Raw genomic sequence first — 16,292 nt, 5'->3', positions numbered from 1 at the left:
TGATTGTGATACTGTCGACTTCCCCTTTTATGGCCTTTAGTATTTGCCTTATGTATTGAAGTGCTCCTATGTTGGGTGCATAAATATTTACAATTGTTATCTCTTCTTCTTGGATCGATCTGTTGATCATTATGTAGTGTCCTTGTTTGTCTCTTGTAATAGTCTTTACTTTAAATTCTATTTTGTCTGATATGAGAATTGCTACTCCAGCTTTCTTTTGATTTCCATTTGCATGGAATATCTTTTTCCATCCCCTCACTTTCAGTCTGTGTGTGTCCCTAGGTCTGAAGTTGGTCTCTTGTAGACAGCGTATATACGGGTCTTGTTTTTGTATCCTTTCAGCCAGTCTGTCTTTCATTGGAGCATTTAATTCATTTACATTTAAGGTAATTATTGATATGTATGTTCCTATTCCCATTTTCTTAATTGTCTTGGGTTTGTTATTGTAGGTCTTTTCCTTCTCTTGTGTTTCCTGCCTAGAGAAGTTCCTTTAGCATTTGTTGTAAAGCTGGTTTGGTGGTGCTGAATTCTCTTAGCGTTTGCTTGTCTGTAAAGGTTTTAATTTCTCCAACAAATGTGAATGAGATCCTTGCTGGGTAGGGTAATCTTGGTTGTAGGATTTTCCCCTTCATCACTTTAAATATGTCCTGCCATTCCCTTGTGGCTTGCAGAGTTTCTGCTGAAAGATCAGCTGTTAAGCTTATGGGGATTCCCTTGTGTGTCATTTGTTGTTTTTTCCTTGCTGCTTTTAATATGTTTTCTTTGTATTTAATTTTTGATAGTTTCATTAATATGTGCCTTGGTTTGTTTCTCCTTGGGTTTATCCTGTATGGGACTCTCTGTGCTTCCTGGACTTGATTAACTATTTTCTTTCCCATATTAGGGAAGTTTTCAACTATAATCTCTTCAAATATTTTCTCAGTCCCTTTCTTTTTCTCTTCTTCTCATGGGACCCCTATAATTCGAATGTCGGTGCGTTTAAAGTAGTCCCAGAGGTCTCTGAGACTCTCCTCAATTCTTTTCATTCTTTTTTCTTTATTCTGCTCTGCAGTAGTTATTTCCACTATTTTATCTTCCAGGTCACTTATCCGTTGTGCCTCAGTTATTCTGCTATTGATCCCTTCTAGAGAATGTTTAATTTCATTTATTGTGTTGTTCATCATTGCTTGTTTCCTCTTTAGTTCTTCTAGGTCCTTGTTGAACCTTTCTTGTATTTGTTTTATTCTATTTCCAGGATTTTGGATCATCTATAGTATCATTATTCTGAATTCTTTTTCAGGTAGACTGCCTGTTTCCTCTTCATTTGTTAGGTTTGGTGGGTTTTTACCTTGCTCCTTCTTCTGCTGTGTGTTTTTCTGTCTTTTCATTTTGCTTAACTTACTGTGTTTGGGGTCTCCTTTTCACAGGTTGCAGGTTTGTAGTTCCTGTTATTTTTGGTGTCTGTCCCCAGTGGGTAAGGTTGGTCCAGTGTGTTGTGTAGGCTTCCTGGTGCAGGGGACTAGTGCCTGTGTTCTGGTGGATGAGGCTGGATCTTGTTTTTCTTTTGGGCAGGTCCACGTCTGGTGGTGTGTTTTGGGGTGTCTGTGGCCTTGTGATTTTATGCAGCCTCTGTGCTAATGGATGGGATTGTGTTCCTGTCTTGCTAGTTGTTTGGCATAGGGTGTCCAGCACTGTAGCTTGCTGGTCTTTGAGTGAAGCTGGGTCTTGGCGTTGCGATGGAGATCTCAGGGAGATTTTCGCTGTTTGATAGTAGGTGGAGCTGGGAGGTCTCTTGTGGATCAGTGTCGTGAGCTTGGCTCTGCCACCTCAGAGGCACAGCCCTGATGCCTGGCTGGAGCACCAAGATCCTTTCATCCACACGGCTCAGAATAAAAGGGAGAAAAGAAAGAAGATAAAATAAAGTAAAATAAAATAAAATAAAGTTATTAAAATAAATATTAAGAAAAAATTTTCTTAAACAAAACAAATAAAAAAATGGACAGACAGAACTCTAGGACAAATGGTAAAAGCAAAGCTATACAGACAAAATCACACAGAGAAGCATACAGATACACACTCAGAAAAGGAGAAAAATGGAAAATATATATATATCTTTGCTCCCAAAGTCTACCTCCTCAATTTGGGGTGATTCGTTGTCTATTCAGGTATTCCACAGATGCCGGGTACATCAAGTTGATTGTGGAGATTTAATCCGCTGCTCCTGAGGGTGCTGGGAGAAATTTCTCTTTCTAATCGGCTGCTCCTGAGGGTGCTGGGAGAAATTTCCCTTTCTCTTCTTCGTTAGCACAGCTCCCGGGGTTCAGCTTTGGACTTGGCCCCGCCTCTGCGTGTAGGTCGCCTACGGGCGTCTGATCTTCGCTCAGACAGGACGGGGTTAAAGGAGCAGCTGTTTCGGAGGCTCTGGCTCACTCAGGCCTGGGGAAGGGAGGGGTCCGGATACGGGGCGAGCCTGCGGCAGCAGAGGCTGGCATGATGTTGCACCAGCCTGAGGTGCGCCGTGTGTTCTCCTGGAGAAGTTGTCCCTGGATCACCGGACCCTGGCAGTGGCGGGCTGCATAGGCTCCCGGGAGGGGGGTCTGGATTGTGATCTGTGCTTGCGCACAGGCTTCTTGGTGGTGGCAGCAGCACCCTTAGTGTCTCATGCCCGTCTCTGGTGTCCGCGCTGATAGCCGCGACTCGCGCCCATCTCTGGAGCTCCTTTAAGCGGTGCTCTGAATCCCGTCTTCTGGCGCATCGGGAAACAAAGAGGCAAGAAAAAGTCTCTTTTCTCTTTGGCAGCACCCGACTTTTTCCGGACTCCCTCCCAGCTAGCTGTGGCGCAGTTACCTCTTCAGGCTGTGTTCACGCAGCCAACCCCAGTCCTCTCCCTGGGATCTGACCTCCTAAGCCGGAGCCTCAGCTCCCAGCCCCCGCCCGTCCCGGCAGGTGAGCAGACTAGCCTCTCGGGCTGGTGAGTGCTGGTCGGCATAGATCCTCTGTGCGGGAATCTCTGCACTCTGCCTTTCACACCCCTGTTGCTGCTCTCTCCTCCGTGGCTCCAAAGCTCCCCACTCTGCCACCCACAGTCTCCACCCATGAAGGGGCTTCCTAGTGTGTGGAAACCTTTCCTCCTTCACAGCTCCCTCCCACTGGTGCAGGTCCCGTCCCTATTCCTTTGTCTCTGTTTTTTCTCTTGCCCTACCCAGGTACGTGGGGAGTTTCTTGCCTTTTGGGAAGTCTGAGGTTTTCTGCCAGCGTTCAGTAGGTGTTCTGTAGGAGCTGTTCCACATGTAGATGTATTTCTGATGTATTTGTGGAGAGGAAGGTGATCTCCACGTCTTACTCTTCCACCGTCTTGAAGCTCCTCCCACTGTAAATGTCTTGACCCTAAACCTAGGAATGGCCAACTTAGTCCTGCTTCTTTGATTTGTAATCCCATTACTATGTGTTTTGTGCATCCTACAGTATAAAGTGACAGGTACCTTTAACTCAATCATATCTGCATGCATGAAATAAATCTTATCTACAATTACTTTCATTTTAATTAGGTTGTTTCACAGTGCAAAGGTCCTAAAGGTTTTACTTGAATGGTTTATGAATTCAGAAGTAGTCAGTAAAGTTAACTTCTGATTCCATAGAATTCCAGTGTTAATCTTAGTTGTACAGGAGCAGACTGCAGCTGCCATCAAATTTCTGCTTCCTTCTATCATGGAATATCAAGTTCTAAATATTTAACACTGATGCAACACTAATAATACACTATTCATATTCCTATTTCAACAATGTCCCAGTAATGAGCTCCATAGCAATTTCACCCCCTGATCCAGGATCTATTCCTGGTTCATGCTTTACATTTTGTTATCATGTCTCCTTAATCTTTACTTGAAACAATTTTTCAGTAAATTTTATTTTGTAAGGAATGTATTCATGTCATCTAAGTTGTCAGATTAGTTGGCATAAAGTTGTTATAATCTCATTTTCCTTTTAATGTCTGCTGTGATCTGCAATGATAAACCATCTTTCATTTTTGGTATTTGTTATTTGTATTCTCTCTTGTTTTTAATTTGACCAGTCTAGCTTGAAGTTGAACCAATTTTTGTCTTTGTTAATTTTTTTCTATTGTTTATTTCATTGGTATGTGCTGTTATTAGTTCCTTCTACTTACTTTGAGTTTACTTTCTTCTTTTCCTAGCTTCTTAAGGTAAAGCCTTAGGCCATTTAAGACCTGCTTTCCTAATATAACTATTAAAACAGTAAACCTCCCTTTTTAGCTTTAACTTTATCCTCAAATTTTTTATATTGTACTTCCATGATTATTCAGTTTGAAGTATTTTCTGTTTCTGATGTTGTTTCTTCCTTGACCCATGAATTATTAGAAGTGTGTTTAATTTTCAAACATTTGGGGATTTTCTAGATATCCTACTGTTATTAATTTCTAATTTAATTCCATTGTGGTTAAAGAAAATCTATGATTTCAATATTTTTACATTTACTAAGATTAATTTTATGACACAGTTTATGGCCTATCTTGCTGAACATACCTTGTGCACTTGAAGTTGTGGGGTTTAGTGTTATACAAATAGCAATTAGGTCAAGGTTACAGACAGTGTTGTTGAAATCTATGCCTTTACTGATTTTAGTTAAGTTGTTCTATCCATTGCTGAGAGAGGTATGTTAAAATCTCCAACCATGATTATGGAATTGTCTATTCCTACCTTTAAATATGTCAAATTTTGCTCCATATATTTTGAAATCCTTTATTAGGATTTATGATTTTTATGATCTTGTCATCACTACCTTTTATCTCGGATAGTACTCTTGGTCTTGAAATCTACTTTATTGACATTACTATAGCCACTTTGGGTTTCTTTTGCTCACTGTTTCATGGTATGTTATTTTTCCTCCATTTACTTGCAGTCTGTCAATGTGAACTACACTAATAATTTTTAACCACAATCCTGAAGCTTGATAATCCCTTCCTTGCTTTTGTTTGAAGAATTACTCTAAAAGTATGTTCTATAGTTTTACTTTAGCACATATAAATTTATAAGATTCATTTATGTGTATTTATGTGTATTCATTTACGACTGGCATCTAACACTCAGTATTAAGTTTGTTGAGATTCATCCAGGTTCTTACATGTAGCTGTGACTCATTTATTTTTATTGCTTTATAGTATGCCACTGTATAAATATGCCAAAATTCATTCATTCATTTTATTGTTAATAGATATTTAGTTGTTTCCTTTTTTAATATCTTGAAAAATGCTGCTATAGATATTTTTGTACATATTTCTTGATGCACTTGTGCACACATTTCTTTTGGGTATATCCCTAGTAATGAAATTGCAGATTCAAAAGTTATTTGTATTGTCACATTTAGTAGATAGTGCCAAATTGCTTTCTAACGTGGTTGCACCCATTTACATTCCTCTAGTAGAGTTCGAGTCTTGGTGATCCACTTCCTAACCCACCCTTCTTGTTTTCAGAGTTTTTAATTTTTGCCAATCTTGTAGGTCTAAACATATCCCATGATTTTAATTTGCATTTTTCTGATGACTAATGAGATTAAGCCTTTTTTTCCACATGCTTATACTGTGTTTCCTCTTCTGTAAAGTTCCTGTGTAAGTCTTTTTCTTACATTCAACTGAGATTTTTATAAATTGATTTTTTAAGGAATTCTTTATGTATTCTCTTTAATAATTCTTCATCAGTTTTATGTGTAGCATAAGTCTATTGCAAGTTAGTGGCTTGAGCTTGAAAGTTTTTTATAGAGTATTTGGCTGATCAGCAGTCCTTAAAACTAAGGAAGTTAAATTTACTAATAGTTTCCTTAAGTTTGTAATTTTGAAATGCTTTGTCCATCACCTCAAATAAATAAGGGCTCACAGTTTTATGGAGATAGTACTTTTATTTTCTTGTCATGAAAAATCCCACTAATGCTCCATTCTATAGCTAGTTCAAGAACCCCTGTTAATTTGTTGAGAGGGGAAGGGAATTGGTGGAAGGTTTGGTGTTGGCCAAATTCTGAAAGTAGAAATTGTGCCCGAGAAAAAGTATTTTGTCGGTTACTGTGACTACATTTGTAGTTCTTGGCTAGTTCAGAACCCTTTGGTAGCAGGTCAAAGCCCTTGACTTCTTCTGTATTTGTAGATGAAAGATATGCCCAATAGAGGTCAAATTTGTTAATTAAACAAATTAATAAAATATGTGGGCAAATGTAAGGGCTATTCCTAAGAGGGGAAAATTTAGAGAGCATAGAGAAGGAAAAGAGAGAAAAATGGAGGGGACTGGATTCTATAAGTTTTAAAAGTTAATAGGAAACTAGAGCAAGAAGTGGGCAGTAACCTGGTATTTCACTTATATTAGCTTGGTTAAACTCAAAAGACATATTTGAGATTTTGACCAGGACAGCTCTAGGTAGTGCCATTCTTCCTTTTACTGCTAGAAAAAAGGGCTCAAGAAGAAAAAGTCAGGTACTTTGTCTTGTAATCAGGGCTGTCTCTTCTGGTCTGATTGGAGGTGGGTTAAAATCAGCTCTTGCATGAGAAGTAAATCTGATTTTTAACTCCAGTGTTTGAAATTTAGCAGTTCATGAGGACAGATAGTCTTTTTACTCATTTTATAATCTCAGAGAGCTGTGGAGTTCCAAGAGTGTTTAGGTAAGGGTATATCTTTTCAGTTGAATTTTGTTTAGAAAGGATATCAGTAGAGACTTGTGATTATGAAGACATCAAGCCAGAAATTATATTTCTGAGGGAAAACAAAAGGCTATCTGAAATTATTAACTTTTCTTTATTCTATATCCCCCATTTCCATTTATATTTCTCTCTTATTTTAAAGACTGTTTCCTGGAATATTACAGAAGAAACTCTCTTAGCTGAATTGTGGTCCTATTTTTATTTTGTTTGAAGGATGATTTTCTTTTAATGTGAGACTAATGATACATTAGAATTGCATTCTGTGAAAATATTTCTTGAAGGTTGACTACATGTCATATTTGTGCAATTCAGGAATGAAGGAAAAAGAGATAACATTTGAAAAGAAGTATAAATTGAACTAAAGTTAATGACTTCTCCATTTCTTTCTGTATGGATACACTGGTTGATTCATGTGATACTTAAAGAGAAGCTTAACTGATAATGTGTGGAAGGAACACTACATCTTTAGATTTATTTAGGGCAAATACTAATTTCCTAGTGATTATCACATATAGACCCTTGATAAATTCTTGTTGAACTTCTAATCAATTACGACTCAGAGCTGGAGATATGAACTCCATTCCTGACTCTGCCATGTATTTTTGTGTGACCTTAAGTACTCAATTTCTTGAATAGTTTTACAAGTAAAATATTGTACTTTGGGGCTATAAAATCACTTGTTTTTAAGCTTTTCAGAGAACAGTGTCTTATTCACCATCAAATTCTGATTCTCAGTGCTTCTCTCTCTCTAGGCTGATTCTCAGCATGTATTCATGCCTCATCTCATATCTACCTCTCTCTCTCTCTCTCAATACACACACATACACACTCATTAAAAACAAAATACAAAGGCATTGCCTACCCCTACCTGCATTTGTGGTTAGTGCACAGGCCTGACTCACAACATCCGAAACTTGGATTCAGATTCAGCTTTACCTCTCCACGTGGCAGGTTAGAAGTGGTGGGAAATTAACGCAACCCTTCCCCTACCACTACCAGGAGAAACCCTCAATGAACCATTTACTGGATATTTCTAATTGCTCTTCTCCATTCCACTTCCTAGAATCGCCTCAAAATAAACTACTTGTTCATGAGTTCTTACCTCAAAGTAGGCTTCTGTAGGAACCCAAAGTAGGACACAAAGCAAACTCCTCCTTGACGCTTCTTTCAGCTACCAGCGTATTGCTCTCCTCATTCTTGAATTAATTAAGCTGTCCTATTCATTCCTCAACTGCAGTAGTGCCAGGTTCTGCCGTACCACCAAGTTCTCTCTATAAAAATGCCCAAGGATTAACATGTGGCATATCCAGTAGCAGTTTCAGAACTTAACTTGCTTGAAGTATCAATTAACAATAAATAATCTTTCCTTCAGCCTCTCCAGCTCCACTGGTGTATAATTCTTAAAACTTTGACCTTACACCATTGTGGGAACTGGTTTAACTGCCTCTGAAGGGTTGTTGTCCTTGCATCTAATGATGGAGCTTTAGAACTTGAAGTTTGTAGGGCAGGCAGTTAGGAAGAGAAGATGGGTATAGAACAGAGAAAGGATAAGCTGGAACCCACAAAGCATGAGTTTATAGTTCATTCTGCCCCTGACTTTGATAGTATGAGTGTCTGCAGATGAGGCTGGTAACTGCCCTCAAAAAACTAAATTCACATAAATTTTGGTAATTTGTTTTCAATATCCTCCAATAAAAAATGTCTTCCTGTTTCCTTTATGATTACTTCTTTGACCCATGAATTATTTATTTATTTATTTAGCTGCATCAGGTCTTAGTTGTGGCGCAGGGGATCTTTGTTGCAGTATGCGGGATCTTTCGTTGCATCATGCAGGCTCTTTGTTTTGGCACGCGGGCTTCTCTCTAGTTGTGGCGTGTGGGCTCAGTTGCCACACAGCATGTGGGATCTTAGTTCCCTGACCAGGGATCAAACCCACGTCCCCTTGCATTGGAAGGCAGATTTAACCACTGGACTGCCAGGGAAATCCCATGCCGTGAATTATGTAGGGCACTCATTTCAAGTGTTCCCTTGAAATAGCTCCCTGTGACTAGTGTGAACTTTATTGGACAGGTGAGTCTTAGAGAATCAATTATCACTTAGAGGATTAAATATAAGGGAAAAATTTTATATTAGCTTTTATTTTAACCATTTCCAGGGATGTTCATTTCTTTCAAGGTACATCCAATTTTCTATCTAGTGTCATATTATTTCCGCCTGAAGAATTTCCCTTAACACTTTTTTTGTAGTTCAGGTCTCCTAGTAATGAATTCTACTAGTTTTAGTATGATAAATGTTTGTTTCTCCCTTATTTTGAAAATCTTTTTATTTTGTTTTATTTAAATTTTTTTTTTTATTTTTTAGGCCATGCCATGTGTCATGTGGGATCTTAGTTCCCTGACAGGGATTGAAACCATGTCCCCTGCATTGAGAGAGTGGAGTCTTAATCACGGACTGCCAAGGAAGTCTCGAAAATCTTTTTATTTTGAAATAATTATAGGTTCACAGGAAGTTGCAAAACTGTATGCATTTGTCTTCTTTTTTTTTTTTTTTTTTTTTTTTTGCGGTACGTGGGCCTCTCACTGTTGTGGCCTCTCCCATTGTGGAGCACAGGCTCTGGACGCGCAGGCTCAGTGGCCATGGCTCACAGGCCCAGCCGCTCTGCGGCATGTGGGATCTTCCTGGACCAGGGCACGAACCGTGTTCCCTGCATCGGCAGGCGGACTCTCAACCACTGCGCCACGAGGGAAGCCCCTCATTTTTTTTTAAAACATCTTTACTGGAGTATAATAGCTTTACAATGGTGTGTTAGTTTCTGCTTTATAACAAAGTGAATCAGCTATATGTATATATATATCCCCATATCTCCTCCCTCTTGTGTCTCCCTCCCACTCTCCTTCATTTTTGAGAGATATTTTTGCTGCATATAAAATTCTCGTTTTATGTTCTTTAAACCTTTCTTTCTGCAAGATTTGTCATTGCACTTTCTTCTGACTTGCATAGTTTCTGTTAAGGAGTATACTTAAGCTTTTCTTTGTTCCTCTGTATGTAATGTGGGTTGTGGGGTTTTTTATTTTTTGTTTTTTTTCTTCCTCCGATTGCCTTAAAATGTAAAAAAAAAAAATGAGAGCAGCTTGGGCTGCTCTGAGATTCTTTTGTCTGTGATTGATGTCTTTTACAATTTTTAGAAAATTCTTGGCCTTTATCTCTTCAAATATTTCTTCTGTTCCATCATCTCTCTCTTCTGAATTTCCAAGTACATGTATATTAGATGATTTCTTATCATCCCACAATTCTTGTGTGCTCTGTTCCTTTTTTCTTTTTGCTTTTTTTTTCTTTCCCTCTTTGTTAGACCTATCTTTAAGTTTGGTGATTTTATCCAAGCTATGTGCTGTGGATGAGACCATTGAAATCATTGTTTATCTCTGTTGCTGTGGGGTTTTTTTATTTTTATTTCTAGCATTCCCATTTGATGATTTCTTTTGGTTTCCTTTTTGTTGTTGTCGTTAAAATTATCTATTTATTCATGCATGTTGTCCACCCATTTCACTAGAGCTTTGTCTTAGTTCAGACTGCTATAAAAACTATCATGCACTGTGTGACTTAAACGATAGAAACTTATTTTTCACAGTTATGAAGACTGGAAGTCCGAGATCAGGGTGCTAGCATAGCTGAGTTCTGATGAGGACTCTCTTTCTTGTTTATAGACAGTCCTCTTGCTGTATCCTCACATGGCAGAGAGATAGCAAGTGAGCAAGCTCTGGCTTCCTCATCCTCTTATGAGAACATCAATCCCATCACAGGGGCTCCACCCTCGTGACCTCATGTAAACCTCATTACCTCCCCAAAGCCCCACCTCTAAATATCATCACAATATGGATTAAGGCTTCAACATATGGATTTTTGGAGAGATATACACATTCAGTCTATAGCAAGATTTAATATTAATCACAGTTATTTTAAATTCTCTGCTTGTTCTATCTGGGTTTTCTCCAGGTCTAGTTCTGTTGATGCTTTGTCTTTTGCCATTTTTTTTTCTTTGCTTTCTTGTGTCTGACAATTATTTAGTTTTTATTTTTGGCTAGGTTGTGCAGCAACTTTTGTATATAGTCCATTTTTTTCCCTGCATCAGGCCCTACGTAGCCCCAGCCAGGTTATGCTGTGACTCAATTTTGATTATAGGCCTGGTAGCCAGAATGGGGACAGCTTCCAAAGGCACCTGTTGCCTTATGGGGGAAGACCTGTATATGGTCTTTATTCATGTTAGGGTGGGAGAAAGGGAGAGAGGGTAGTTCTAGCTCTTAGTGGGCAAAGGGTGGGCCTCTTCAACAAATACAGAATGTTCAGAAACTTCTAGGGAGTGAAAATTGTTGGGGGCATCCATCAGATGTCCCCATCTCATCTTCCAGGTTTGGTCCTAAACTTGACATAACATACCTGGCTTGGTTGAACATTTGTTGGCTGTTAGCTACTTTTACCATCAAATCCTGTGCTTGAATTTCAGCTTTTTTCTTTTTTATTGAAATATAAATGACATATATCATTATATTAGTTATAGGTAGACAACATAATGATTTGATACATGTATATATTGCAAAATGATTACCACAATAAGTTAGCCAATATTCATTGCCACCGGTAGGTAAAAAATTTTTTTCTTGCAATGAGAACTTTTAAGATCTACTATCTTAGTAACTTTCAAATATACAATACAGTATTATTAACTATAGTCACTACACTGTAAATTACATCCCCAGGACTTATTTTATTTTATTACTGAAAGTTTGTACCTTTTGACAACCTTCACCCATTTTTGCCCACCCTCTACCCCCTGCTTCTGGAAACCACCAACCTATTCTCTGTATCTATGAGTTCAGTGGGGGTTTTTTGTTTTGTATTTTGTTTTGTATTAAATTCCACATATAAGTGAGATCATACAGTATTTGTCTTTCTCTGTCTGATTTATTTAACTTAGCATAATGCCCTCAAGGTCCATCCATGTTGTCACAAATGGCAGGATTTCCTTCATTTTTATGCCTGAATAATACTTTATATATATATATATATATACTATTTATTCATTCATTCATCAGTGGACACTTAAGTTGTTTCCATGTCTTGGGTATTATAAATAATGCTACAATGAACCTGGGGCTGTTGATATCTTTTTGAATTAGTGTTTTCATTTCTTTTGGATAAATACCCAGAAGTGGAATTGCTGAATCATAAGGAAGTTCTGTTTTTAATTTTTTGAGGAGCCTCCGTATTGTTTTCCATAGTGGCTGTATCAATTTACATTCCTGTCAGTGATGCACAAGTGTTCTCTTTTCTCCACATCCTCATCAACACTTGTTATTTCTTGTCTTTTTGATAATAGCTGTCCTAACAGTTGTGATTTTGATTTGCATTTCCCTGGTAATTAGTGATGTTGTCCATCTGTTTGTCTTCTTTGAGAAAATATCTATTTAGATATTTTAATCAGATTGTTTATTTTTGCAATTGAGTTGCATCTCATAATTTTTAATTGATTGTCAGACATGGTATATAGAACAGTAAAAATCAATATAAATATTTACATCTTGAACTAGAAATACCTCTTCTGCTGGTCTGTTAGTGGGGTCAATCTAGTCAAGAGTTGAGCTCATTTTTTTTGTTGTCATTTTTGCCATAGTTATATTCGCTATAATCACCAACTTCAAAATCTTTTGGTGTTACATTGTGTTTAGAAGGAGGTAGGTTTGCTAGAGGATTTTTCTCAATGTTCACTTTCCACCCTCAACTTTAGGCCTTTCCTGTGTGCCTGCACATTAGAAAGTGTCTCTTTCCGTGTTTTTACACACCCTAAATGGTAGACTGTTGTTGGTTGTTACTTGGTGTTCACTAGCCTGGTGGTGGGGAGGTCATGATAGTTTTCTGTTATCCTAGATGAGCCTCAGTCTTTGACAAGCCCTGTGCCCCACTGTCTGGGGGTGGAGATTTCTCAGTGATCCTGCCCTCTCCAAGTGATGAGAGACCTCTAATTATTTGAGTCCAGGATGGTTTCCTGTCCTTCTCCAGGGGTAAGGGTTTTTTTGTTTGCTTTTTGTTTTTTCCCTATTCATTTTTTCCTGCCTCCAGCAACAGTAGGTCTCCTGTGCCTTGAGAGTGACAGGACTTGGTGTTCTTTCTCCAGTAGGGTGACCAACTCCTCCTGATTTTTCTGGGACTGTCCCGGTTTTAGCTCTGAAAGTCCTGCATCTTGGGAAATGCTTCAGTCCCAAGAAACTGGCTCAGTTGGTCATCCTCTCTCCTAGTGGCTTAAGGATTTTATTCCTCAGGGAAAAAAGGTTCAGGTGGGGCTTTGTGCCTTTCTTGCAGTGGTGGCTGCTGCCCTCCTCCAGGACTGCCCAAGTCAGGAAACATTTTTCCAGTTTCTTGTCCTACCCCAATCTTTCTCATAACCATCTGGTGAGGTACATAAAGAAGAGCCTGTTATTGGGTGCAAACTCCTCTTGTGTCTGCAGCTTCTGGGTGTTTTCTATGTTTATGCTAGCTCACACAGCCTTTAGCAATTCACTGAAAATTTAGCTGAATTCCGGTTATCTGCTTGTATGGAGGCCCCATCTTGTGCTCTGCTGCAGGTTTACAAGGTTGTTTCATCATGAAGGCACCCTTCTTTTCTTACATTTCAGGCTAGTTAGTGTCCCTGCAACCTCACCTCTCTGACAGATTCAATATAAGTTATGATTTTCAAGATTATTCACATTTGCTTGTTATTATTGATGGAACAACACTCTTTCTAGCTGCCTACATTCTAAGCAGAAATCAGTACTTGGTTTCTTTAGAAAGAATATATATATTTCAGTTTTGAGGTATAGTGTTTTATAAATGTCATTGAGATCAAGTTGGTTGGGAGTGTTGTCCAAATCTTTGGTATCTTACTGAATTTTTAAAATCGACTTGAACTGTCATTTACTGAGAGACAGTTGCTAAAATTCTCAGCTATGATTGTGGATTTTTAAAAATTCTTTCAATTTTGCTTCATGTATTTTGAAACTCTGTTATTACAGAGTGTATATACGTTTAAAAATATATTTTCTTGATGACTTGATTTCTTTATTATTATGAAATATCCCCCTTTACCTCTAGTAATACTCTTTGTCTTGACATAAATGGCTATAAATAAATAAATATATATATATATACACTTACATATAGTCTTTTAAAAAATATATTTATTTATTTGGCTGTGTTGTGTCTCAGTTGCAGCACACAGGATCTTCGTTGTTTCATGTGGGATCTTCATTGTGGCATGCGGGGTCTTTAGTTGCAGCATGTGAACTTCTTAGTTGCAGCATGTGGGATCTAGTTCCCTGACCAGGGATCAAACCCAGGCCGCTTGCACTGGGAGTGCAGAGTCTTAGCCACTGGACCACCAGGGAAGTCCTGTATATAGTCTTGATATAAGTTGATATAAAGTTGATATACATATAGCCCCACTAGCTTTCTTATGTTCAGTATCTGTGCCTATATTTTTCTTCCCTTTTATTTTCAATCTGTCTGTGTCTTTTATCTTGACAATACCTTTCTAAAAATACAGCAATTTGCTTTTTCAATTATTAGTCTGACGATCTGCATCTTAAGTGCATTAAATTTTCTATGGATTTCTCTTTATTTTTCTCTATGGGTTTTTGTTATTGTTCTTGTTGCTTCTTCATAATTGAAAGTCACCACGTAGGAGTGAAAATTTCTTCTCTTCTATGAGGAGCTTGTCACTTGCTAGAGTTTAATTCATTTAGATTCTTTGCATTCTTGGCAATCTAATGAGTTTAACAAAACAAAAACACTTCTGTGTACCTGAAGGGCTTGTCAGTTTCTTGTTTTGCTTAGGACTGGGTAAATCCTAACTAGGAAGCTATGAGTATTTTTTTTTCCTAGGGAGCAATATGTCAGCCTCCTTGTTCTCCTGAGAGACTTTATTCTCATTCTTTTGAAAGAACATTCTATTTTTTGTGCTCTTGTAGGTAAAATTTTAGATGCCAAGGCATTCTGTTTGCAGGACTCAGGGAGGGGATTAGTAGTAGAGTCACCTGTTTCTTACATAGAGACGGTCATCAAGTCCCCCTGTTTTCAACCCCACCTCTCACTCCTATTCTCCATTGTACTTGATTTTTCAAAGGCTCTAGATGGCAGATTGTGATGTTTTCCTTGGATGTGTTAATATCATTCATGCATATTTTGACTGCTGCTTCCTCAGCCTTGGATCATTATTGTTGTGAAACTTATCACCTTGCTATATATCTTCCAGAAATTTGTTGAACACTCCTAGGAATCTTGAACTTGAAGATTATATCAGGGTATTTGCTAAGTAACTGGAGAGTTAGAGCTGAATCCCAAGCAGCCTGATTCCTGGTCCAGTTTACTTTTCGTTAACCTTATCGCTGCCTTATTTCATTCTCCCATATTTCTTTCTGTGTTGAGGTTTACTGAAGGCATTAGTGAAGAATCATCCAAGGAGCCACACTGTAACAAGGATTCAGCTGACAGCTACCCCTGCAAGTGCACTCGTGTTGATGAGCCAGCGCATAGCTAAAGACCTGACTCCATTTCAGATAGTGCTTCTTTGGACGTCACTGGAAGATGAAAAGGGAATCCTGTTTCATTCTCAAGCCTACTCTAGGGCCAGTGAAGTTGGTGAGGTGGACCTAGAGCATGCATCTTCTCTTGGAGGTGACTGTGTAGGAGTCCACCCTATGGGTCTCCTCTGGTCCCTGAAACTTGAGAAGATATTAACTAAACTGCTGAAAAGAGATGTTATGAATAACCCCTTGCAGGTCCAATTAAAACTTTATGATTCAGATGTAATGGTTACCCACACCACCATCACTACTCCAAAGGTCAGCCTGACTTTGGAGAGGTGGTATGTAGCACCTGGTGTCACCCGAATTCAAGTCAAAGAAAGCTGCCTTCGGGGAGCCCTCCTTCTCCATCCAGGAGCCCTCCTTCTCCCTCCAGGTGAGTGGAATTGCCCTGGTTATTGTCATCTTTTTTTTTTTTCCTCTTTTAAATCCCTTATCCTCCTAGAAGTTTACTTGGATGTGGATAAAATAGAGAGCATTCCTTTCCTGACTCAGAATCAGAGTTAACTTTGGGTCAGAACAAGAACGTGGTGATAACTTCATTCCAACTCAAATTTTATCTCAGCAATTCTGGAGCTAAGGATATAACAGTAGTTTATGGAGTCCCTGCATTATGAGATTTCCATAGCTTTGGATTTATGTGAAATTCATTCACATTGAAGCCTAGCTATCTGAAGACCCACATCCTGATACGGAACTGTATCCCAGCTTCTTTTGGGGGTTCTGTCATGTCTGAGTTTTAATTTAGGCATAGGTCATTGCATGATTGTCACAATAAGCTGATGATACAATGGGTTGAAATATTGCAAGAACTATAGATGCAAAGAAACTTTATACCCTCTAGTTCCATAAATATTGCATATTTATAGGATATTCCATAAATCAGCAGCTAATATAACATGCTCCCTAATGGCTATAAAACTTTGCAGAACATTCAGTTTCTCATAGTGATCTCAACATACCAAAAAGTGGTTCAAAACATCTATTGGTACATTTCT

At 38.4% G+C, this 16,292-nt stretch overlaps 1 protein-coding gene across 1 annotated transcript in view; it reads left to right on the top strand.

Annotated features, from left to right (window-relative positions):
• The first annotated feature begins 1,715 nt into the window (after nucleotides 1-1,715).
• The window catches only part of LOC136125100 (bile acid-CoA:amino acid N-acyltransferase-like), a 40,412-nt gene continuing 25,835 nt past the window's right edge, over nucleotides 1,716-16,292 (top strand). The window contains 2 exon segments of the mRNA XM_065879922.1: nucleotides 1,716-1,749; nucleotides 15,137-15,670. Coding sequence (XP_065735994.1) covers nucleotides 1,716-1,749; nucleotides 15,137-15,670 — 568 coding nt within the window.

Source organism: Phocoena phocoena, chromosome 6, assembly GCF_963924675.1.
Source record: "Phocoena phocoena chromosome 6, mPhoPho1.1, whole genome shotgun sequence".
Taxonomy (NCBI): Eukaryota; Metazoa; Chordata; class Mammalia; order Artiodactyla; family Phocoenidae; genus Phocoena; species Phocoena phocoena.
Note: the sequence above shows the minus strand (reverse complement) of the source record. Positions and strands in the feature narration are given on the sequence as shown.